The sequence below is a fragment of the Mobula hypostoma genome, chromosome 1 (genome assembly GCF_963921235.1).
Source record: "Mobula hypostoma chromosome 1, sMobHyp1.1, whole genome shotgun sequence".
NCBI classification, from domain to species: Eukaryota; Metazoa; Chordata; class Chondrichthyes; order Myliobatiformes; family Myliobatidae; genus Mobula; species Mobula hypostoma.
The window spans coordinates 27600046-27626823 of record NC_086097.1 but is presented as its reverse complement, the minus strand read 5'-3'; the positions used below and the strand labels follow the sequence as shown (position 1 = coordinate 27626823).

Genomic DNA, 26778 nt, shown 5'->3' with positions numbered 1-26778 from the left:
AGATCATAAACACAAAATACTCTGTAGATGCTGGGGTCAAAGCAACACACACAACACGCTAGAGGAACTCAGCAGGTCGGGCAGCGTCTATGGAAGGGAATAAACAGATACTGTATTCAAAGTGCAGAAATATGTCAAGGGGACTCTTGTTCCTTTTTAATAATTCAGAATATGTTGTAGAAGTAAGTATATCTTTGTACGGCTCAGTTCAAACCTACAGTTTTCTTTCTTTTGGTGATTGAAGTTTGCTTGTCCTAATTTTGTTCACTTATGTTTATGTACAGACAGGTGTGAATAACTTGTTCCAGACTCAATTTGAGAAGTTGTTTAAAAATACCTCAAACATAGTAATCTCAGGTTTTCTGCTTGTGCCACGTGACAGTGAGTATAGGAATAGAGTGAGGTAGAGGATAAATGCATAGCTGAGGGATTGGAACAGGGAGCAGGAATTAAGATTTCTGGATCATTGGAACCTCTTTTGGAGCCGGTGTGACCTGCACAAAAAGGACAGGTTGCACTTGAATCCAAGGGGGACCAATATCCTGGCAGGGCGGTTTGCTAAGGCTATTGGGGAGAGTTTAAACTAGAATTGCTGGGGGTGGGAACCGAACTGAAGAGGAGGAGGAGGGATGGTTGGCTCACAAATAGAGAAAGCTTGTAGACAGTGCGAGAGGGAAGATGGGCAGGTGAAAGAGAAGGGATGCACTCAGACCAATGGTTTGAGATGTGTCTATTTTAATGCAAGAAGCATCATGAACAAAGTGGATGAGCTTAGAGCGTGGATCAGTGGTTGGAGCTATGATATTGCGGCCATTACAGAGACTTGGATGGCTCAGGGGCAGAAATGGTTATTTAGAGTGCCAGGCTTTAGATGTTTCAGAAAGGACAGGGAGGGAGGCAAAAAAGGTGGGGGCATGGCACTGTTAATCAGAGATAGTGTCACGGCTGCAGAAAAGGAGGAAGTCATGGAGGGATTGTCTACTGACTCTCTGTGGGTGGAAGTTAGAAACAGGAAGGGGTCAATAACTTTACTGGGTGTCTTTTATAGAGCACCCACTAGTAACAGGAACATCAAGGAGCAGTTAGGGAGACAGATTATACTGTTCCCTTATTCATGAAAGGGAGTAGAGATAGCCCAGGAAATTATAGACCAGTGAGTCCTACTTCAGTGGTTGGTAAGTTGATGGAAAAGATCCTGAGAGACAGGATTTATGAACATTTGGAGAGACATAATATGATTAGGAGTAGTCGGCATGGCTTTGTGAAAGGCAGGTCGTGCCTTACGATCCTGATTGAATTTTTTGAGGATGTGACTAAACACATTGATGAAGGTAGAGCAGTAGATGTAGTTTATATAGATTTCAGCAAGGCATTTGATAAGGTAACCCATGCCTGGCTGATTGAGAAAGTAAGAAGGCATGGGATCCAAGGGGAACTTGCTTTGTGGATCCAAAATTGGCTTGCCCACAGAAGGAGAAGAGTGCTTATAGACGGGTCATATTCTGGATGGAGGTTGGTGACCAGTGGTGTGCCTCAGGGATCTGTTCTGGGACCTCCTTCTCTTCGTGATATTTATAAATGACCTGGATGAGGAAGTGCAAGGATAGGTTAGTAAATTTGCTGATGACACGAAGGTTGGGCGTGTTGTGGATAGTGTGGAGGGCTGTCAGAGGTTACAACAGGAAATCGATAGGATGCAAAACTAGGCTGAGAAGTGGCAAATGGAGTTCAACCCAGATAAGTGTGAGGTGGTTCATTTTGATAGGTCAAATATGATGGCAGAAAATAGTATTAATGGTAAGACTCTTGGCAGTGTGGAGGATCAGAGGGATCTTGGGGTCCGAGTCCATAGGCCACTCAAAGCTGCTGCGCAGGTTGACTCTGTGGTTAAGAAAGCATACGATGCATTGTCCTTCATTAACCGTGGGATTAAGTTTAAGAGCCTAGGGGTAATGTTACAGCTACGTAGGACCCTGGTCATATCCCACTTGGAGTACTGTGTTCAGTTCTGGTCACCTCACTATAGGAAGGATGTGGAAACTATAGAAAGGATGCAGAGGAGATTTACAAGGATGTTGCCTGGATTGGGGAGCATGCCTTATGAAAATAGGTTGAGTGAACTTGGCCTTTTCTCCTTGGAGCGGCAGAGGGTGAAAGGTGACCTGATAGAGGTGTATTTGATGATGAGAGACATTGATCGTGTGGATAGTCAGAGGCTTTTTCCCAGGACTGAAATGGCTAGCATGAGAGGTTACAGTTTTAAGGTGTTTTGGAAATAGGTACAGAGGTAAGTTTTTTACGCAGAGAGTGGTGAATGCGTGGAATCGGCTGCTGGCGACGGTGGTGGAGGTGGATACGATAGGGTTTTTTAAGAGACTCCTGGATAGATACATGGAGCTTAGAAAAATAGAGGGCTATGGGTAACCCTAGGTAATTTCTAAAGTAAGTATATGTTCGGCACAGCATTGTGGGCTGAAGGGCCTGTATTATGCTGCAGGTTTTCTATGTTTCTATGTTTCTAATAGCAATTGTTCTTGTTTTTGGAGCCAGGTATTGAACACTAACATTCAGAACAGAAGTCCGAAGCCTGGTTCAGCATTCCAAGAACAAGAACTGGGATTTTTCCTCGAAACAGGACTTCAACGAGCGCACGTCATTTATTTTAAAAATGGGTAAGATCCAGATTACTTGTTGGAGCTTTCTGTGTGTATACACCTTTGGGGGTAAACTGTGTTGGATCGATTCCAAGAATGTGGCATGTGCACATGCAGTGAATTGATTGGGGCTCCTACACATGGAGGGCTCTCTTTTTTTTTGCAGTGCTTTTGGTTGGGCATGCAGTGGGCCAGGTTCATAGTTTTCACATTGTGTGTACCATTGCTAACATGACAGAGTAATAAGTTTAATCGTACTACTCCTTTGTTGTTCTTACCCTGCGCTTAAGTAATGGGAGGCAACTTCAGCATTTTTGAAAAGGGTGTAATATAGATGCACATTTGTTTTTCTTCATTCATCCTTGAGCTTACAAATGATCAAGTCTTAGCCTGTGGCCTGACAGACATAGGACTGCTGTATATGTGCAGGCCTGGAGCTAGTTACTTATAACTTATAACAGAGACTTGGTAATTTTTATTACTAGAGACTCCAGGTCAAACCCAGAGAGTTCCCAGGACATGCCAAAGGAGGAAGAAGTGTTTAAATGCACGGGGTGACAAGGCTTTTGATGCATGAGTTCTTGCATGTACACATGTGCATTTGCAATATGTGTATCTGAAAGTGCATTTGTGCATCTTCAATTTCACTCAGCAAAAATGGCCAAAAGTTTGCTGAATGGAAGACTGGTGGGATGAAAAAAATTTAAAGATTAAAGATTGGCTTGATTTGTAGCATGAACATCAAAACAATGAAACATACGTGAAATGTGTCATTTGTGTCAGATTAAATCAGTGAGGATTGTGCTGGGGGCAGCCCTCAATGCCGTCACACTTCCAGTGCCATCATAGCTTGTCCACAACTCACCACCCCTGTGTGTCTGTGGAATGTGGGAGGAAATTGGAACAGCTAATGGGAAACCCATGCAGTCACAGGAAGAACATGCTAACTCCTTACAGACAGCGGTGGAAATTAAACCCCCGTCAATAATCACTGGCACTGTAAAATGTTAAGCTAACGGCTACATTACCATGACACCCTAAAGTTCTAAAATTTTAGAACAAGAATTTGTTAAGAACAGCTTCAGCTTTGTTCAGTAGAAAAGACAGCCAGTATTTTTATCGCAGGGTAGAAATACCAGATAGGAGAGAAACAGCTTTAAGGTGGAGGGGGGTGTAAAGGAGATGCCCGAGGCATGTTTTTTTTACACAGGAAGTGGTAGTCACCCAGAACGCTGCTAGGGGTGGTGCTGAAGGCAGATGCAATAGCTGTTCAAGGGCTTATTAGACATATGAATGTGCAGGGAATGGTGGGATATGGATCACTTGCAGTCAGTACGGATTAGTGTAATTTGATGTTGCACACAAAATGCTGGAGGAAGTCAGGCGACATCTATGGAGGGGAGTAAACAGTCGATGTTTTGGGCAAAGATCCTGTATCAGGATGGAAAGGAAGAGGGAAGAAGTCAGAATAAGAAGGTGGGGGGAGGGAAAGGATTATAAACTGACAGGTAATGAGTGAGACCAGGTCAGGAGGAAGGTAAATGGATTGGGGAGGAGGGATGAAGTAAGAAGCTGGGAGGTGATAGGTGAGATCAGGTGAGGGGGGGAGGTAGGTAGGTGGGGTAGGAGGGAAGAAGTAGGAAGCTGGGAAGTGAGAGGTGGAAGAGGTAAAGGTTGAAGAAGGATCATAAAGCTAGGATCTTTATGTCCTCGTTGTCCATGGGAATGATACCGGAGGATTGGAGGGAGGTGAATGTTGTCCCCTTGTTCAAAAAAGGTAGTAGGGATAGTCTGGGTAATTATAGACCAGTGAGCCTTACGTCTGTGGTGGGAAAGCTGCTGGAAAAGATTCTTAGAGATAGGATCTGTGGGCATTTAGAGAATCATGGTCTGATCAGGGACAGTCAGCATGGCTTTGTGAAGGGCAGATCGTGTCTAACAAGCCTGATAGAGTTCTTTGAGGAGATGACCAGGCATATAGATGAGGGTAGTGCAGTGGATGTGATCTATATGGATTTTAGTAAGGCATTTGACAAGGTTCCACACGGTAGGCTTATTCAGAAAGTCAGAAGGCATGGGATCCAGGGAAGTTTGGCCAGGTGGATTCAGAATTGGCTTGCCTGCAGAAGGCAGAGGGTGGTGGTGGAGGGAGTACATTCAGATTGGAGGATTGTGACCAGTGGTGTCCCACAAGGATCTGTTCTGGGACCTCTACTTTTTGTGATTTTTATTAACGACCTGGATGTGGGGGTAGAAGGCTGGGTTGGCAAGTTTGCAGACGACACAAAGGTTGGTGATGTTGTAGATAATGTAGAGGATTGTCGAAGATTGCAGAGAGACAATGATAGGATGCAGAAGTGGGCTTTGAAGTGGCAGATGGAATTCAACCCGGAGAAGTGTGATGTGGTACACTTTGGAGGGACAAACTCCAAGGCAGAGTACAAAGTAAATGGCAGGATACTTGGTAGTGTGGAGGAGCAGAGGGATCTGGGGGTACATGTCCACAGATCCCTGAAAGTTGCCTCACAGGTGGATAGGGTAGTTAAGAAAGCTTATGGGGTGTTAGCTTTCATAAGTCGAGGGATAGAGTTTAAGAGTCACGATGTAATGATGCAGCTCTATAAAACTCTGGTTAGGCCACACTTGTAGTACTGTGTCCAGTTCTGGTCGCCTCACTATAGGAAGGATGTGGAAGCATTGGAAAGGGTACAGGGGAGATTTACCAGAATGCTGCCTGGTTTAGAAAGTATGCAATATGATCAGAGATTAAGGGAGCTAGGGCTTTTCACTTTGGAGAGAAGGAGGATGAGAGGAGACATGATAGAGGTGTACAAGATAATAAGAGGAATAGATAGAGTGGATAGCCAGCGCCTCTTCCCCAGTGCACCACTGCTCAATACAAGAGGACATGGCTTTAATGTAAGGGGTGGGAAGTTCAAGGGGGATGGTAGAGGAAGGTTTTTTACTCAGAGAGTGATTGGTGCATGGAATGCACTGCCTGAGTCAATGGTGGAGGCAGATACACTAGTGAAGTTTAAGAGATTACTGGACAAGTATATGGAGGAATTTAAGGTGGGGGGTTATATGGGAGGCAGGATCTGAGGGTCGGCACAACATTTTGGGCCGAAGGGCCTGTACTGTGCTGTATGTTCTAAGAAGGAATCTGATAGGAGAGGACAGCGGGTCATGGGAGAAAGGGCAGGAGGAAGGGAACCATATGAAGGTGATGAGCAGGTGAGGAGAAGAGAAGAGGTAAAAGGGGAGCCAGAGTAGGGAGTGGGAAAGGGAGAAGGGGGAGTGAGGGGAAATTACTGGAAGTTAGAGAAATCAATGTTCATGCCATCAGGTTGGAGGTACCCAAAAAGAACATGAGTTGTCTCTCCTCCGAATGGAGTGTGGCCTCACCTTGACAATAGGGGAAGCCATAGACTGACATGTTGGAATGGAAATGGGAAGTCAAACTGAAATAGGTGGCCACCAGGAAATCTCATCTTTTGTGGCAGATGGCACAAAGGTACACAATGAAACAATAGCTGTTAAAGAATATTGTGAGAGACCTGTAAACATAGAGGGATATGGATATGGATCACGTCAAGTCAGTAGGAATTAGTATAATTTGGCAACATGCTCCTTACCAATATCATGGGCCTGAGAACCTGCTCTGGAGATGTACTGTTTGTTCTATGTTAATCAATTTCAAATTGATCACAGCTTTAAAATTAGGATAAACCTATTTAGAAATGAAATGAGAGATGGTGGAAGTTTGAAACTGCTTCCTTCAGGAGGCTATGGAAGCTGATTGTAATTGATATTTTCAGGGATGTTACAATTTTTTGAGAGAGGATTGAGGGTGTAAAATCAAGACAATTTTGGTCTAAGTAAATGATAGTACACTTCATTGGGTTGAATGGTTACCCCTGTCCAGTTGCGATGTGTTTTGAATAAATTGTACAATCTAAAATCCTTTATCAAAGGTAGAAAGGGGAAGTTTCTTCCCCTGTCCTTTCCACTCCTAAAATGAAATTGGCCCGAAAAGTGAACTCTTTATTCCTCTCTATAGATGCTGCCTGACCTGCTGAGCTCCTCCAAGCAGTGTTTGTGTAACATTATATTTACTCTGCAGTTTGTGAAGGGAACATTTTTTTCCTGAAAAAAGTAATCTTTTTCATGGAACTGGAAAAAATACACAAGATTTACTCTTGGTTCTAATAGAAACATAAAATTCTCATCTTGTAACTGAGTTTATATGGCATGTTTCTGTCCCTGAAATGGGTCTGGCAGCAGCAAATTGTTCCCAATCAATCCCTGTGCTAATAAGCTGAATTGTTAACCTTGTGACCAAACAGCTAGGAAAAGTTGACGCATCCTTCATCCTTGTTTTTTTTTAACTTCCTATGAACTTGTTTCCATTCCTGGTTTCTGCTACCTTGTCCTTGGTTCAATGTGTTTGTTCCCCCTCCTTACAGACTCATTTTCGATTCCGAGTGGGAGGTCCACAGCGCGGAAACAGGCCCTTTGGCCAACTGCTTCATGCCAACCAAGATCCCTATGTAAGCTAGTCCCATGCCCGCGTTTGATCCTTATCCCTCTAAACTGTTGTAAATGTACCTGTCTCAACCACTTCCTCTGGCATTTTATTCCATATACTGACCACCCTCTGAATGAAATAGTTGCACTTCAGGTTCTTATTAAATCTCTCTCCTCTCACCTTAAGTCTATGCCCTCTGGTCCTTTGGGAGGGGGGTAAAACACTGCACTATCTATCCCTTATGATCTTATGCATCTCTATACAATCACCCCTCATTCTCTCGATAAATCCTGAAAATCACCTTCTCTGTCAACACCACCAATTTTAATATCATCTGCAAACCATCTTCCAGTTTAAGATGGTGCTGGTGACCCTCAGCGACTTCTGGCTGGTGGCTAACGAAACAAGGATGGCAACTAAATACTTTGTTAACCATACTTTTTCTGGCAAATGATCATGGCAAGTAACTTCCATTTGGACTTGGAGGCAATTTGATGTGGCAGAATCAAGGCAAGGCAAGGCAGCGGGTCTGTCGCCAAGAGCCTGAAAGGTCAGGCATAGGCTGAATCGAAGCCATGGGGTTCAGGCCGCAGAGTGTGTCGATGCTACTGAACGCAATGTTGGGATGGAGACTTACAGATTTACAGACTTTGAGGTGGCGAAGTCTGGCATTTCCAAACGGCAGAACCTGTTGTTCAGACACAGATTTAAGTGCCAGGCCAAATTGAAAAGGTCAGGGTGTTGCGGCTCAAGGCAAGGGGGGAGCTGGTTCATCTTGCTGCTCAAAGTGGCAGCACTTGATGTTCGGACAGAGAGTTAACCACGGGCCAGATTGAAAAGGTCAGGTTGTGGGGACCTGAGATGGGGTAGGGGCTGGTTCAGATCTCTACATCACAGCATTTACTCGGCTCTATACTGAACTATGGGATTCGCTTGCGGTCTTCAGTTCTATTTGCTTGCAGTTACTGTTTGCATGATTTTTCTTTTTCATTGCACATTGTGTGTTTGACAGTCTTTTTTATGGGTTATTTTTTTAATGTGTTCTTTTTTACATACATTGATAGTGAATGTACTTTGAAACTTTGAAGTTACTAACCATGCTCAGTACATACTCATCCAAATCATTGATATAGATGACAAACAGTAACGTGCTCCTTTGTGTATTTAACATTTCAGTGATAATTGAGTAATATTATAATTGAGTCGGTAGAGAGAAAAGTAAATGCAATGTTCGAATTCATTTCAAGAGGGCTAGAATACAAGAGCCTGGACGTGATGCTGAGGCTCTACAAGGCACTAGTGAGGCCTCACCTTGAGTATTGTGAACAGTTTTGGGCTCCTCATTGAAGAAAAGATGTGCTGGCGTTGGAGAGGGTTCAGAGGAAGTTCACAAGGATGATTCTGGGAATGAAAGGGTTATCATGCGAGGAATGTTTGATGGCTCTGGGTCTGTACTCCCTGGAATTTAGAAGGATGGGGGGGGGGATCTTACTGAAAGCTTTCGAATGTTGCAAGTCCTAGACAGAGTAGATGTGGAAAGGGTGTTTCCCATGATCGGGGAGTCTCGGACAAGAGGACACAGCCTCAGGATAGAGGAGTGACCATTTAAAAGAGAGATGTGGAGAAATTTCATTAGCCATAATAGTAGAGACGAGCAAGTTGTAAAACAAACCAAAGATGACTACCTACCTGTTGAAGCACAGCATATTGTTTCTTCAGAAGGAAAAACAGATGTTTGAGTTTTTTAAAAAAATGCAGCACAATTTTTGTTTGGAAGGGGGAGAAACATGGTTAAGTTAAAAAAAAGGCAGAAAATGGATGAAATTTATGGGTTCATAAACAGCACTGGGTGATAGTAATAATAAATTTTTAAAAAGCAGAAATAGCTGGATACATCATAAAGTCAGCACAACACATTGCATAACACATAACTGTAATATGTATACTGTGCAAACTGACCTGTATTTTAAGGTAAATGAAAAGCTCAGTGCAAAATGAGTGCAGTGGGTGGAATAGCATACAGTCTGCTTAAAGTGTAACTGTTCTAACCAAACCAGCCGAAATGAGATTTGCTGATATTGTGAAAGTAATGCAGGAACATTTAGAACCAGAAATATAGTTGATTACCGAATACCCTAGGTTGCATAAGCAGAATGAAGGGAAAGGGAGTCCATTTCAGTGTACGTGGCTGATTTGAAGAAATTGAACATTGCCAGTTCAGTGAGCTTAATGATGCACTGTCAGATTGTTTATTTTGTGTAATCTTACAGGAAAACATTCAAAATGGCTCCTGTTTAAAAGAGCAATTAAAATAGCTGTATCAGTGGAAATAGCCGTCAGAGACATAATTGAGATGTAGTCAGGAATGAAAGTAAATATGAACAAAATTGCAGTATCTGAACAAATATCTGCCTGGCCAAATAAATTTTGTTCCCATTGTGGCAGGAGCTCACATACACCAGACCAATGCAGGTTTAAAGGTGAAACTTGCAGAAAGTGCAACAAAGTAGGACGCATACAAAAGAGCATGGCAGGCAGACTGCACAGGGAAGAGAAAAAGATTAGAAGCTAAGTTACAGTTTCCAAATGAGCACTAATCGGCATGCTGTTGATAAAAAAAAAATCTGATAATCATGGGAGTGATACAGGACTGCACAGCATTGAGATTTACAATGTGAAAACTAGCCAGAGACAAGCAATATGGCTTACACCAGAAGTGAACGGCAAATTAATTAATAAGGAATTGGACACTGGCCCGGCTCTTTCAGTCATTCCACAAAAGGAGTTTGAATGGCATTTCAAAGATACTGAACTGAAACCTGCAGATATCCAACAAATAACTTATACTGGAGGAAAGATAATTCCTATGGGAATTCATAACAGTGAAATACAGCAACCACCAAGCCACATTGGGCTTGGATGTGGGAAAAGCAGGAGGGCCAGCATTGTGGCCTGTGATTGGCTGTGACAACTACAACTTGTTTGGAGATCTATTCACAATTTGCATGCTACATCAGAGGAAAACATCAAACCCACTCCCCGCACACAAAAAAAAACAAATGGTAACAGGATCATCAAGCCCCAAAACCCTTCCCTTCGCATAAAACCGAACAGGAACATTGACCCCCCCAAAAAACAACCCCTCCTCTGCACAAAAAAGCTAACAGAATACAACAGAACATCAATCCCCAAGCCCCCTCTCCTCACACAGAAAAACAGAAAAGGAAGGGGCGATAAAAAAAAATGCAGAATATAAAAACCATAAGTCTTAAAAAGTCCACAGTCTATAAACACAATAGTCCAATCCATAAACACAGAGCCACAATACCATCCTACGATATCGCCAGCATTCATCAAAAGAAAGGGACACCACAGGAGGTAGAGAGGCCCATCCACCTGCCACTGTGATCCTCATAGGTCTCTCACAGATTCATTCTCTGGCAGCAATCAAAAGAATGGTAGTTGCTGCTTTGCACATTCATCTTGATGTCTCAATCTTCCTTGATGCTTTAATCGGCGATTAATGAACACTTTAATTGGTGAAATGGAGTCGAACATCGGCTCCATCTCAAAATTTATTTGCATTGACGCTGTCCAAGTAAGCGCTTGCTCCTTGAATCTTCTCGGAGACAGCAAAGCACTGGATCACTTAATGGATCTCCAAACTGTACATCACAGGCACTAACAGTCCCAGGAACATAGTTAGGGTGAAAACCAGGTGTAAAAGAAGTAAAACAGACATTTTCGTGTGCTATCTGGAAGATATCAACCAAGGAAGCGTTACACACTGGCGTCATCTTGACCAGAAGTGTGTATTGCTCTGGGTTCCAGCATTTGCAATACCTCTTGTGTCTATTGTAAATATATTATTTGATTATGCATTCTTTGTTGTTTACATAATTCAATATGGGTTATATAATGAAGTATGTGAATTGCACATGTTATTACTCCACCATGTCATAAATGTGTGCCTCACTAAAAGAAAAAAGTGGAGTACACGCGTTTATCCCTGGTCTCGTGTTTTTCTTTTGATTAGTTTTATGTTTTGAGGTCACAAAACGTAACAGGCGCAGCACTAAATCCAAGTGAAAACCACTGGTCATGCGACCCCAATCCACAATCCGTAAAACCACCCTGTACCATCACCTTCCACATTCCACCCTCAACCTAATTGTGCATTCAACCAGCCAGCTCTCCCTAAATCCAATGTGATCCAACCTTCATAGCAGCCTACCACGTGGAACCCTACTAAAGGACTTACTTAAGTTCACATAGACAACGTCCACCACCCCAGCCCCATTAACTCTCTCGGTTACCTCTTTAAAAAAACAAATTCAATTCTTGAGAAATGTTCTCCCACATACAAAGGTGTACTGACTATCCCCAAATCAACTCCAACTTCCTGCAGTGTTCTACGACCTACCTAATCAGGTCCTTCATACATTTTAGCCACCTTCATATACTTCTCTGCTGGAATTTGGGGAGAGGGGTGTCCTTCCATCTTATATGTATCAGTTATTTAAACATTTGAAAGACACAATCTGTCTGTTTCTCATAATTTTTTTGATCAGCCTGGTATATGTGCAGTCACAACCTCACCCTCGCCCTCATTCTGGAAAAGGTGTGCCTGATTACAGCATCATTAAATCCAGCAGTTTGGTTCAGTCGAAATGCCCCCTGGTGGGTTTTGGAACTTTTAAGCATCTTTGGTGGAGTAATAAAGGATTTTCCATTGCGTGAATTACAAAGGAGTTCTCCCACTGACCCAGTTATTTCTTGGCCAAAGTCTTTAAGTGCTATTTGTGGGACAATGTTTTACACAAGTAAGTGTCACACTTTACTACATACAGCAGTGACCACTTGTTTAGCTGGGTAGGTTTTTTTTGGAATATCTTTGAACTTGACGCAGGTAAACAATAAATGTGCTTCATTCCTTCTCGGTGTTGGGTCATTCATATCAATTGTTTGTGAATATCATTAAGAAATCATATGAAGGCAAAGAAATGGTTACTGCTTCCACTTCCTTGAATATTGGTTAATGGGACAAGGCAAAAATAACAGGTTGGCATGGACTAGATGGTCCAAGGAACCTGTTTCTGTGTGGTATTCTGCTTCTATGTTTGCAACGTTCAGGCAGCTTCTGTGGCCATATATTTTTGCACACTATCTTATAGATCAACCAAAGTTATTAAACCCAATTGTGTAGCTTTCCTCCATTGAGGCTGATTTTATTATCTCAGTAATACCACTACAGCCCAGCACACAACTCAGTCTGATTCTGCCAGTTTGCAAAGGTAGTAACATCTGGGAATTGCAGGAAACGCAAATCACAGTATCCAAAATAAAGTCCCTAATCCCACTTCAGACTGATCCCAGTGGTATGTAAGAGTTTCTGCTTTTTCCTCTGAGAATTTGATTATGTTCCACAAATTCAAATTGCAATTGTATTCTAATAATACTTTGAAATAGTGTTCTAGGTACAACACCAGGGAGGGTAAATAGTACATATCAGTGCAGCAGCATCACGTAACAAAGTTCCTTTCAAAAACATTTATTTCCCTAAGCCGTCAGGCTGATTAAAACATCTCACCACTGCATAAACATCACTCAGTGTCACAATCAGTCTATGTACATTGTGTTTTATAGGATTGCTTCTATATTTGTACTTATTGTGTTTTTTTTTGCATTCTTTATACTTCTTGTCTTCTTATGCTGCATCAGATTCAGAGTAAAAATCATTTCATTCACCTTTATACTTGTGTACTGAAGAATGACAATGAATCTTGAATCTTGACTCCTGATTGCAGTTTTATCATTGGAACCCAAGGGACAGTTACTGTTTTGTTTAAAATATACTCAAGGTCATTTTGGAGTTATACTTGAAGTATTATTTTGGAATAGGACATCACTTCACAAGTGAAGCTACAAAAAAGAAAATGAGTTTCTGTTAACTTTTACCATTGAAAAGCACTCAGAGTCACGGAGGCTGACACAGATAAAGAAGTCCTCCTCCCTTAAGTTTGCATCCTCCCCAACCTTCTTCCTAGACAACAGTGAAATGTCCCTGGACAACAGAATTAAAGAGAATTCCAAAACCTTATTGAATTACCTTAGATATCACTGTGTTAATAAAGGTATTCAGGAGGCTTTGATTAAATTAAAAATCAAAGTTTAAAGTTCAAGGTAAATTAATTATCATAGTGTGTATACATATGAATAGCTAGGGTGCCTAAGACTTTTGCACAGTACTATATTTGTAAATGTGAAGCAGAGAGCAAGTTTGTAAATCTGACAGGAGCTACGGATGTTGGGAATGACAAGGGTGGAGTACCATGGGAGGCGTGTGGGACAGGTGACAGGGGCAGGGAGTGATGCGAGTGCAGATACACCCATCCCTGAGACACCAGGCAAGGTGATTTGATTCCAAACATTTGGTTTATTGATCATTACATAATGTCTCTCTGGTGCTTCCAGCCTCCTCCCCTCTCCCTTCCCCCTTTCCCAACTATTACAGACATCCCACCCTGCAAAGACTCATTTCAGGGAGGTAGCACCATCAATTTGAGGGAGACTCTTGGAACTTCCGGGAGAGGTGGGATGTCTGCAATAGAGTAGCTCCTTAGCAGCTAGCCAGCTAGTTTAAATAACGTTAGCTATGCTAATGAATGAATGACACCCGTTAAACTCACCTCAACATGTCTTTTACAGTCTTAACCCACCACGGGCAATAGAAAAGTCACTGTTGCAAACAGCGCAGCGAGCAACACTGTAATTATTTTGACCCCTATTAGGCAGGGGTACACTTTAGGGTAGTCTGGGGTGACGTATGTTTTATATTTTTTTTTGGAACACTCTGCCATGGCGCGCTCTTGCTCTCTCTCTCGCTCACTCTCTCTCTCTCTCTCGTGGTTGCTCTCATGCTCTCTCTCCCTTGCGCTCTTTCTTGCTTTCTCTCGCTCGCTCTCAAAAAAATTGATTTCCATGATATTGTATATAATTTGCAGGCATCAGGGAGCAACTATTAATATGCAGGAGACTCCCGGAACTTCCGGGAGAGGTGGCATGTCTGCTATTATTCCCCTCTCCCTGGCCCTTCCCATTCTCAGTCCACAATAAGGAACCATAACAGAATCAGGTTTATCATCACTCACATATTTCATGAAATTTGTTTTGGTTTTTTTTGCAGCCACAGTGCAGTGCAATACATAGAATAATACAGCACAGGAACAGGCCATTTAGCCAACAATGTTGTGCCGAACCAGCTAAAAAGCAAATCTAAAACATCCAGACACTAATCCCTCCTACCTACACCATGTCCATGTCACTCCATCTTCCTTACATCCTTTGCCTATCTAAACATATCTTAAAAACCTCTAATGTATTTGCCTCTACCTGTGCATTCCAGGTTTCCACTCACATCCCCCTTGAACCTATCCCCTCTCATCTCAATGCATGCCCTCTGGTATTAGACATTTCAACTCTAGGAAACAGGTACTCTCTGTCCACTCTCATAATCTCTGTGCCTCTCATAATCTTGTAAACCTCTATCAGATCTCCCCTCAGCCTCCATTGCTCTGGAGAAAACAGCCCATGTTTATCCAGCCTCTCATGATAGCACATGCCTTCTAAACCAGATAGCACCTTGGTAAACCTCTTCTGCACCCTCTTCAAAGTCTCAACGTCCTTCCTATAGTGGGATGACCAGAACTGTATGCAATACTCCAGCTGTGGCCTAATCAGAGTTTTATAAAATTGCAACACAATCTCCTGACTTTTAAACTCAATGCCTCGACTAGTAAAAGCAAGCATTCCATAAGCCTCCTGCACCCTCTCAACATGTGTAACCATTTTCAAGGAGCTATGAACTTGGATCCCAAGATCTCCTTGCAGGCCTTGCCCTTATCAATGTACTGCCTCCTTACATTTACCCGACTGAGGTGTAAAACCTCACATTTATCTGGATTAAACTCCATCTGCCATCTCTCAGCCCATATCTGCAACTGATCTATATCGTTCTATATTTTTTGCCAGTCTTCTACACTATCCACAACTCCAGCAGTCTTGCAAATTTACTAACTCACCTGTCTACATTTTCATGAAATTTGCTGGTGAATGCAGCAGGCCAGGCAGCATCTCTAGGAAGAGGTACAGTTGACGTTTCGGGCCGAGACCCTTCGTCAGGACTAACTGAAAGAAGAGCTAGTAAGAGATTTGAAAGTGGGAGGGGGAGGAGGAGATCCGAAATGATAGGAGAAGTCAGGAGGGGGAGGGATGGAGCCAAGAGCAGGACAGTTGATTGGCAAAATGGATATGAGAGGATCATGGGACAGGAGGCCTAGGGAGAAAGAAATGGGGGAGGGGGAAGCCCAGAGGATGGGCAAGTGGTATAGTGAGAGGGACAGAGGGAGAAAAAGGAGAGCGAGAACAAAAGAATGTGTGCATATAAATAAATAAATAATGGATAGGGTACATGGGGGAGGTGGGGCATTAGCGGAAGTTTGAGAAGTCATTGTTCATGCCATCAGGTTGGAGGCTACCCAGCTGGAATATAAGGTGTTGTTCCTCCAACCTGAGTGTGGCTTCATCTTTACAGTAGAGGAGGCCATGGATGTCCTCCAACCTGAGTGTGGCTTTGTCTTTACCTGGGTAGCCTCCAACCTGATGGCATGAACATTGACTTCTCAAACTTCCGCTAATGCCCCACCTCCCCCTCGTACCCCATCCGTTATTTATTTATTTATATACACACATTCTTTCTCTCTCTCTCCTCTTTCTCCCTCTGTCCCTCTCACTATACCCCTCGCCCATCCTCTGGGTTTTCCCCCACTCCCCCTTTTCTTTCTTTTTCAGAATGGCAGGCAGTGACTAGTGGGGTACCGCAAGGCTCAGTGCTGGGACCCCAGTTGTTTACAATATATATTAATGACTTGGATGAGGGAATTAAATGCAGCATCTCCAAGTTTGCGGATGACACGAAGCTGGGCGGCAGAGGAGGATGCTAAGAGGATGCAGGGTGACTTGGATAGGTTGGGTGAGTGGGCAAATTCATGGCAGATACAATTTAATGTGGATAAATGTGAAGTTATCCACTTTGGTGGCAAAAATAGGAAAACAGATTATTATCTGAATGGTGGCCAATTAGGAAAAGGGGAGGTGCAACGAGACCTGGGTGTCATTATACACCAGTCATTGAAAGTGGGCATGCAGGTACAGCAGGCGGTGAAAAAGGCAAATGGTATGCTGGCATTTATAGCGAGAGGATTCGAGTACAGGAGCAGGGAGGTACTACTGCAGTTGTACAAGGCCTTGGTGAGACCACACCTGGAGTATTGTGTGCAGTTTTGGTCCCCTAATCTGAGGAAAGACATCCTTGCCATAGAGGGAGTACAAAGAAGGTTCACCAGATTGATTCCTGGGATGGCAGGACTTTCATATGAAGAAAGACTGGATGAACTAGGCTTGTACTCGTTGGAATTTAGAAGATTGAGGGGGGATCTGATTGAAACGTATAAAATCCTAAAAGGATTGGATAGGCTAGATGCAGGAAGATTGTTCCCGATGTTGGGGAAGTCCAGAACGAGGGGTCACAGTTTGAGGATAAGGGGGAAGCCTTTTAGGACTGAGATTAGGAAAAACTTCTTCACACAGAGAGTGGTGAATCTGTGGAATTCTCTGCCACAGGAAACAGTTGAGGCCAGTTCATTGACTATATTTAAGAGGGAGTTAGATATGGCCCTTGTGGCTACGGGGATCAGGGGGTATGGAGGGAAGGCTGGTGCAGGGTTCTGAGTTGGATGATCAGCCATGATCATAATAAATGGCGGTGCAGGCTCGAAGGGCCGAATGGCCTACTCCTGCACCTATTTTCTATGTTTCTATGTTTCTCCCTGGGCCTCCTGTCCCATGATCCTCCCTTATTCCTTTTGCCAATCACCTGTCCAGCTCTTGGTTCCATCCCTCCCACTCCTGTCTTCTCTTATCATTTCGGATCTCCCCCTCCCCCTCACACTTTCAAATCTCTTCCTAGCTCTTCCTTCAGTTAGTCCTGACGAAACGTCGACTGTACCTCTTCCTAGAGATGCTGCCTGGCTTGCTGCGTACTCCGGCAACTTTTATGTGTGTTGCTTGAAATTCCAGCATCTACAGATTTCCTCGTGTTTGCGTATCTACATTTTCATCCAGGTCACTTATATAAAGTATATTTGGTATATTTATTTTCTAATTTATAGACATCTAGCTCAAATAAGTCCCTTCAAACACTACCCTCTGTCTTCTATGCACAAGCCAGTTCTGAACCCAAGCAGCCAATTCCCTGTTATCCCCTGCATCTTAATCTTCTGGATTATCCTCCCATGAGGACTTTGTCAAAGCCTTACTAAAGTCTGTGTATACAACATTCACTACCCTACCCTCATCAATCTCTCCCATCACCTTGTCAAAAATCTCAGTCAAGTTGGTAAGGCATGATCTGCCCTGCACAGAGCCACGCTGATATATTTCCAAATGCTCATATACCCTATTCCTAAGAATTTTCTCCAGCAATTTCCCTACAACTGACATGAGACTCACCAGTCTATAGTTCCCAGGATTTTCCCTAGTTCCCTTCTTAAATAGAGGTACAGCATTAGTTACACGCCAGTGCTCTGGGACTTCGCCTGCTGCTAGAGAGGACACAAAGATACTGGTTGAGAGCTCAGCAATCTCATCTCTTACCTCCTTCCACAACCTGGGGTAAATTCTGTCAGACCCTGGAGACATATCCACCTTAATACTCATTCGGAGGCCCAACACTTCCTCCTTGTTGACCTCTAAATGCTGTTACATATTTATCTATTCAGCACTGATCTCCTGGTACTCCTTATGCTTTTCGTTGGTAAATACTGAAGTGCTCAGTAAGTACCTCCCTCACATTATCTGCATCCAAACAAATGTTCCCTCCTTTATCCTTGAGTGCTTCCACCTTGCCTTAGCTATTCTGTTGCTCTTGATGCATGTGTAGAATGCCTTGGAACTCACCTTAATCCTACTTGCCAAGGACTTTTCATAGCCCCTCCTGGCTTTCCTAATTCCTTTCTTTAGTTCTTCTCGGGCTTCTTTATATTCCTCATATGCTTCTTTTTTATCCTGACTTATAGAACATAGAACATAGAATAGTACAGCACAGTACAGACCCTTCAGCCCACAATGTTGTGCCGACCCTTAAACTCTGCCTCCCATATAACCCCCCAGCTTAAATTCCTCCGTATACCAAAGCTTTACATCCTTTTTTTTCTTCTTGACTAAATTCATCACCTCTCTTGTCTTTCTATCCCCGTCATTCCTTTTTATAGGAACATATCTTTCCTGTAATCTGTGCAATTGATCTTAAACATAAAATTACCACAGTGCTGTACAAAAGTCTTAGGCACTCAATATGTTAACATTTAGTACCTTGAAATTTATTTCCTTGCAGGCATTTACAGGAAAATAATGAAATACAGTACAATAGAATTTATGAAAAACAGACACACAACCAATGTGCAAAGAAGACAAATCATGCAAAATAATAATACTAGTGGAAAATAAATAAATAATACAGAGATATAAATTGTAAAGAAACTGCTGAATTTTACTTTCATTAATAATACAATTGTCTGGTCAGAAGAGATTGGGCATTGTAATAAACTTGGAGAAGAGCACCTGTCTGGATCATTGTTGGCGGCTGCAGTAATGCTTCATTGTCAAATTCAGCTAGACTTGCATCTGCAAGAAACATTGAGTAAAATAGTTTAGTTGTAACCTGAAATTTTGGGTTTTCCGATGGATGTGTACACTGTTACATTGGCACTTCTTGTTCGATCTTTTCAAGAGGGCTATTAACTAACCCTTAGAACTTAGGGGCTGTAGAGTTAATGGATGATGTAGACTAGCATCAATAGCCAGGAATGAGCAAGAGTCTACTGTCTTTTGCATTTGTGAATAACAGTCATTACCAGTAAGAGTGCATTAAGATGGCCTTTATCAATGAAGGTCGGCATGCCATGTGCCTTCTTTACCACCTTATCCATCTGCAAAGCTACTGCACCGGCAGCACAGTAGCATAGTGGTTAGTGCAATTGCCTTACAGCGTCAGCTGTAAGATTGAGATTTGATTCTTATTGCTGTCTATAAGGAGTTTGTACGTTTTCCTCATGGCTATGTGGGTTTCCTCTGGGTCCTCCCGCAGATGATGTGGCTTTACATTATTGAAATGCACAATAAATTTGGGTTTGTAGGAACGCAGCCCTCCTGTAATGTTATTGTGTACTGAAGCATGAACAAAGAAACGACATAGCAGCAAGCTGCAGCAACAGCATGACTAGGTAGAAGTACTGCACTAAGCACTCTTGTTGGCTGCAGCTCAAATTAAATGTATCTTAATGTAATTAATCCCCGTAACACTGCAAGCCTGACATTCATGTCTGGCTCTGCTCTGATGTTAATTGTGATTTACGTATGCTACCAACCCAGCAAGAGTGATCTCAATGTAAACCTTTGAATTGTGCGGCAGAGAGAAAGCTCTGAAATCTATAAGATATCGCAAATGCAAAAAGGGGAGAAAGACTGAACAAATTACACCCTGGTGGATTAGGGTGTAGAATTGTTACTTTTCTAGTAATTTTGTTGTAGTTTTAACTACAAAAAATAAGAAAATTCTTGCTTATAATTTTTATGTAATCACCTACAGCATATACATGTAACTGTTCAGGTAATTGTAAATTTTCAGGTAATTGTAGTATAGCTGACTATGTGTTTTCGAGAAGCTTCTCAGTTTTTCTGCAGTAGGTGCCATGCCACTTGAATCAGACTAACTTTTATCAGTGGGATATGCTTCATCTCTGATCTGAGTTTGAGGCAACCACAATTTATTTTTCTTCGCTTCTTTCTTTGTTATTTTAACATTTAATAAAAATGGACATAACCACCAACTTGTATGCTTCATTCTTTACTTCTGAAGAACCTGTGGTTCAATATCACCAGATGCAGCAGCCCAACACCTGTGCTGTTTGTCTGACAGGCTTATTCAACAAGGTTGCTCATCGCCTGATCTTCATGGCTGAAGTATGATTAAGGTGCCCTTAGAAGTGACTTTTATGACTGATGCTGTTTGTTGCTCATTAGTAATTGCTCTTGGGTTGAAATGCATTCTTGAGTCCTCTTGAACTTATTGCGTGTTGTTGACGCTACTGGTATCCAGACAGTAGGTGAGTTATTTGCCACAGAAAAGCCAAACTCCAATCTACTTATGTGGCCATGCTGTTTCTGTGGCTAGTTAATGGTTATTCTATCCAGAATGTTGATGGTATGGTATTTTGCAAAGTCTTTAATTGTTAAAGAGAGATATTTGAAGCTGCTTCCTTGGAATTGGTCACTGCCTGATGTTTGAATGGAGTTAATGTTATATACCTTAATTTTAGATTAGATTAGATTATGATTATGACATTATGTAATGTCACCAAAGAGGACAGACTACCTCATTATTTTGGAAATTATGAATAAAACTTAATACTGTAAAATCCTCATGCAAAATAAATCATGAAGCAGCTTAAAGTACTAACTGGATTAGGACAGATCCCTGAGGCAGTACTTTGTTTATATCCTGTACCTGAGATGTTTGGCTATTAACCACTTTGCCGTACATTGTGAGTCGTAACTCCAGCCAGTGGCGATGACTTCCCCCCCATTCCCACTGACTTTAGTTTGTCCAAGATATTAATGCTCAGGAATTTGAAGCTGTTTATTCTTTCTGTCTCTGGCCTACCAATGAAAACTGGCATATAGTCTGCCAACTTCCCCATTCTGAAGTCAACTATTAGCTCTGTGGTTTTGTTGACATGAAGTGTGAGGTTGTTATTGCAGTACCAGTCAACCAGATGTTCTATCTCACTCCTAGATTCTGACTCATTACCCCTTGTGATTCAGCCAACAGCACAGAATTTACAGATGGTATTGGAGCTGTGCTAAACCACATAGTCATAAGTATACAGAGAACAGAGCAAAGGGTGAAGCATGCAGCCTTGATGTACACCCGCGTTGATTGCCAGCGAAGAGGAGATATTGTAACCGATCACTACTTAGTGTGGTCTCTGGATGAGGAAGTTAAGGATCCAGTTGTGAACAGAGAGGTCCAGGTCCAGGAATGTAGTACTAATTTTTTGCTGATGATAATGTTGAATGTTGAAGTGTAGTCGATGAACAGCAGCCTGATGCATGCACTACTGTTGTCCAGATGATCCAGAACTAAATGGACAGGCAGTGAAATAGCATCTGCTGTTGACTTGTTATGGCATAGGCAAATTATAGAGGATCCAGGTCATTTCTGAGGCTGGAGTTGATTTATGCTAAAATCAATCTCTTGAAGCACTTCATTGCGGTAGATGTATAGTACCGTACAAAAGTCTTAGGCGCATACATAGCACAGTTATGTAGTAATTTTATGTATTGCACTGTACTGCTGCAAAAAAAAAGTTTCATGACATACGTGAGTGATTATAAACCTGATTCTGATATGTGTCTCTATTGTGGATTGAGAGTGGGAAGGGGGCAGGGAGAGGAGAATTATGGTTGAGAAAAGGGGAAGGGAGAGGGGAGGGATCAGCAAGCACCAGAGAGACATTCTGTAATAATCAATAAACCAATTGTTTGGAATTATATCACCTTATCTGGTTGTTCAGGGCTGGGTGTGCCTGCACCTGCACCACCCCCCATCCCTGGCATTCCTTTGTTGGGAGGAAAATTTGGAGGGGAATGTCAAAGATATTTTTTTTACAGAGAGTGGTGGGTGCGTGGAATGTGCTGCCATAGGTGTTGGTAAAGGCAAATACATTAGAGACATTTAAAAGATAGGCACATGGATGATGGAAAAGAAGAGGGCTATGTAGGAAAGAAGGGTTAGATTGAGCTAGAGTAGGAGAAAAGGTCAGCACAACATTGAGGGCCAAAAGGCCTCTATATTCTATCAGCATACTAATTTGACTGAAAACAAATAAATACCTTTAAATTAATTGTAGAAATGGTAGCTTAAAAGTTTCTGATATGTGGTAGCATTCTGTTTCTTTTAGAGAGATCTTGACAGATAATCCACCAACCAAGCTGCATGATGGGTCTGAACCCAACGAAAATAAATTGAATAAACCTAGAATAGTAGGCTGTATCAGTAAAAGTGACCAGGCATCATTGAATAAAAAAGTCTTATAAAGATAGATCTAAATATTAGCTTTATTTGTCACATGTACGTTCGAATATCAAAGCAAACAGTGAACTGCATTATTTGCGTCATTGACCAACAGTCTTAAGATGTGCTGGGGGCAGCCTGCAAGTGTCACCATGCTTCCAGCTAACCCTAACCCAAATGTGGGAGGAAACCGGAGCACCTGGAGGAAACCCACATGGTCACAAGGAGAACATACAAACTCCTTAAAAACAGTGACAGAAATTGAACCCCACTCCTACAGCTGGTGTTGTAAAGCATTACCAACTACTGTGCAGTTCTTGGTGGTTTACTAATGTCTTTCAAGAAAGGAAGTCTGCTGTTTTGGTCATTTTCATCTACATGTGACTCCATACCCCACAGTAATGTGATACCATGTGAAATGAACCAGCAAAAATTCAGTTCAAAAATGATTAGGTATGAGCAATAAATATTAGTTGTGCCAGACCATTCCACATTCCATAGTTCCTGGCATTGAATAAAGGTTGACTTGCCAGTGTATCTTTATTCAATGATAACTTTGTTAGTTATATTTGACCTGATTATTAATGCAAATATCTAATTGGCCAGTCATGCGAAAGCAACATAGAAGCATACAGACATGGTAAAAAGGTTCAGTTGTCAGACCAAACATTACAATGGGGAAGAAATGTGATCTCATTGACTTTGACCACCATGGGACGATTGTTGGTGTCAGACGAGGTGGGTATCTCAACACCTGCTGATCTCCTGGGATTTTCATGCACACCCAACTCTAGAGTTTTCAGAGAATGGTGTGAAAACCAAAAAGTCATCCAGTTAGTGGCAGTTCTGTGAGGGAAAATGCCTTGTTAATAAGGTCAGAGGATAAGGGCCAAACTATTTCAAGCTGACAGGAAGGCAACTGTAACTCAGACAACCACACATTACAACAGTGGTGTACAGAAGAGTATCTCTGAATGCACAGCATGTCGAACCTTGAAGTGGCTGGGCTACAGCAACAGAAGACCACAAACATACACTCAGTGACCACTTTATAAGAGGCAGGAGGTATCTAATAAAGTGGCCACTGAGTGTAAGTCACGGAAGGGTTTGAACCCTTGATCTTTGGGATGCTACCTAAGTTGGTGTTATTCTACATAACTATTTATCTGATTAGGAAACTGGGAATGTTCCTGCGCATTCCAAAATTGCATCAATACTTTGAAATTAAATCACTAAAGTCAACAGTTGAAGCAATAAGTAGCTGCAGATTCATGCAGCTTGTGGGTAAATACTCTCATTGCCTTTCACGGAAATAAGATCACACTGAATATACATCGGCAAGCTCAAATTAATGTCTTTCAGTCAATACTAACATTAGTTGCCTTGCTAACAAGCTGCAGATGCATCTCAGAGAATGAATGTTTATCAAGTAGCATTGGCAGGGTAATATATCAGAATCAGGTTAATATCGCTGGCATATTTCATGAAATTTGTTGACTTTGTGGTAGTAGCACAATGTAATGCATAATACTAGAGAGAAAAAACTGTGAATTACAACAAGATATATATGTAGTGAGGTAGTGTTCATGGGTTCAATGTCCATTCAGAAATCAGATGGCGGAGGGGAAGAAGCTGTCACAAACAAGAGAAAATCTACAGATGCTGGAAATTGAAGCAACACACACAAAATGCTGGAGGAATTCAGCAAGCCAGGCAGCATCTATGGAAAAAAATACAGTCGACATTTGGAACCAAGGCCCTTTGGCAGGACTAGAGAAAAAAAGATGAGTAGATTTACAAGGTGGCAGGAGGGGAGAGAGAAGCACAAGGTGATAGGTGAAACCAGGGGGAGGAGCACCAGAGAGAGGCGATGGGCAGGCATGGAGATAAGGTGAGAAGGAAAAGGAGATGGTGAATGGTGAAGTGGGGGGAGCATAACTGGAAATTCGAGAAGTTGATGTCCATGCCATCAGGTTGGAGGCTACACAGGTGTTCTCCAACCTGGGGGAGGTGTCATCACAACAGTAGAGGAGATCGTGGTTAGCACATGGGAATGGGAAGTGGAATTAAAATGGGTAGCCTCTGGAGAGCGCGCTTTTTCTGGCAGATGGAGAATGGGTGCTCGGCGTAGTGGTCACCCAATCTATGTCGGGTTTTGCTAATAAACAGGAGGCTACACCGGGAGCACTGAAAACAGTAGAATGACCCCGACAGACTTGTAGGTGAAGTGAGTCTGGAAGGACTGTTTGAGGCCCTGAATGGTAATGAGGGAGGAGGTATAGGGGCAGAGGAAGGATAAATGCCAAGAGGGAGATTAGTGGGGAGGGATGGATGGACAAGAGAGTCACATAGGGAGCGATCCTGTGGAAAGCAGAAAGTGGGGGCTAGGGAAAGATGTGCTTAGTGGTGGGATCCCGGTGGAGATGGCAGAAGTTCCAGAGAATTATGTGCTGGGTGTGGAGACTAGTGGGGTGGTAGGTGAGGACAAGAGGAATCCTATTCCTGATAGGGTGGTGGGAGGATGGGGTAAGAGCAGATGTGCGTGAAATGGAAGAGATGCAGTTGAGGGCAACGTTGATGGCAAAGGAAGGGAAGCGGTTTTTTTTTGAAAAAGGAGGACATTTCTTTCATTTAAGAATGAAAGGCCTCATCCTGAGCAGATGTGGCAGAAACGGAGGAATTGAGAGAAGGGGATAGCGTTTTTACAAGTAACATGGTGGGAGGAGGTATAGTCCAGGTAGCTGTGAGAGTCTGTGGATTTATAATAGACATCAGTAGTTAAGCTGACTCCGGAGATAGAGACAGAAAGATTGAGAAAGGAGAGGGAGGTGTCAGAAATAGACCAGGTAAATTTGAGGGCAGGGTGGAAGTTGGAGGCAGAGTTGATGAAGTCGCCAAGCTCTGCGTGGGTGCAGAAAGCAGCACCAATGCAGTTGTTGATGTAGTGTAGGAAAATTGGGGGGTGGACACGTGTAGGCTTGGAACATAGACTGTTCCATGTAGCTGACAAAAAGACGGGCATAGGTGGGACCCATGTGAATGCCCATGGCTACTCCTTTTGTTTGAAGGAAGTGGGAAGAACCAGAGAAGAAATGATTAAGACTGAGGACAACTTTCACTAGACAGAGGAGAGTGGTGGTGGAGGGGAACTGGTTGGGTCTGGTATCCAGAAAGAAATGGAGAGCTTTGAGGTCTTTCTGGTGCGGGATGGATCTGTATAGGGACTGGACATCCGTAGTGAAAGTAAGATGATGAGAGCCAGGGAACTTGAAATCATTGAAAAAATCCAATTGGAAGCTGGCAATGAAAAGGCCCAGAGCAGGCAGAAGACCAGGGCATGGTATCCAGGAAGAGGAGACGGGGTCATCAGTGCGGGGTGGAGAGTCTTTGCCAAAGAAGTAGGCTCTGAGTTGGAGGTGGCCAGAGAAGATCTCAATGCCATGGTGGGTACAGAACTCATTGAGGTGTGGGTGCAGAGTGACAAAGGTGAGGCCCTTACTGAGGACAGGACGTTCTGCCTCAGAGAGGGGGTCAGAAGGAATGGTGAAGACCTGGCATAGATGAGAGCTGGGATCGGAGGGGGAAGGTGGTTGGAAGTGTCTGAGGAGAAAGGAGGTTTGGAGTGTTCAGGGATGGTGAGGTGAAAGAAAGTTGGATGTTCTGAGGACCTAAGACCTGGTGGTGGGGGAAGAAGTTGTTCCTGAATCATTGAATGTGTGCCTGCATGCTTCTGTATCTCCTACCTGATGGTAGCAATGAGAACAGGGCGTGACATGGGTGACAAGGGTCCTTAATGATGGACATCACCTTTTTGAGGCATCCCTCCTTGATGTCCTGGATACCACAGAGACTAGAGCTCATAATGGAGCTGACTAAGTTTACAACTCTCTGCAGCTTACTGCGATCCTGTGCAGTAGTTCCTCCCCACCCCCCCATACCAGACGGTGATGTACCTGTAGACAGTTAGAATGATTTACACAGTACATCTGTAGAAATTTACGAGTGTTTCTGAAGATATACCAAAGCTTCTCAAACTACTAATGAAATATAGCCACTATCCTGCATTCTTGTGGTATTGTAGCAGTCAAATAGCTCCCCATTGTCGAATTGTCCCATAACTCTAACATAGCAATTAATCTGTTACTTGAAATACTGGGTGTAGGAGCAAGGATTTTGAATCAATTCTGTCAAAGAAAATATTTTCAAGTAAAAATTATTATTTAATTATAATTATTTCTATGTTGATTATGCTGTACACATGTCCACACACATTCATCATACATCCCTTTTATTCCTAGGATCATTCTCATAAACTTCTGAACCTTCTTCAATGCCAGCACATTTTAAGAATATACCTTGAAAACAGAGATGAGGATAAATTTCATTAGTCAGAGGGTGCTGAT

The 26778-nt window shown here is 42.6% G+C and overlaps 1 protein-coding gene across 3 annotated transcripts in view; it reads left to right on the top strand.

Annotated features, from left to right (window-relative positions):
* ttc7b (tetratricopeptide repeat domain 7B) overlaps nt 1–26778 on the top strand; it is a 477499-nt gene that overhangs the window by 156291 nt on the left and 294430 nt on the right. For all 3 annotated transcript variants that reach the window (XM_063045085.1, XM_063045099.1, XM_063045092.1), the window contains one exon: nt 2551–2672. In XM_063045085.1, the coding sequence (XP_062901155.1) occupies nt 2551–2672 (122 nt within the window). The remainder of the gene's footprint in view (nt 1–2550; nt 2673–26778) is intronic.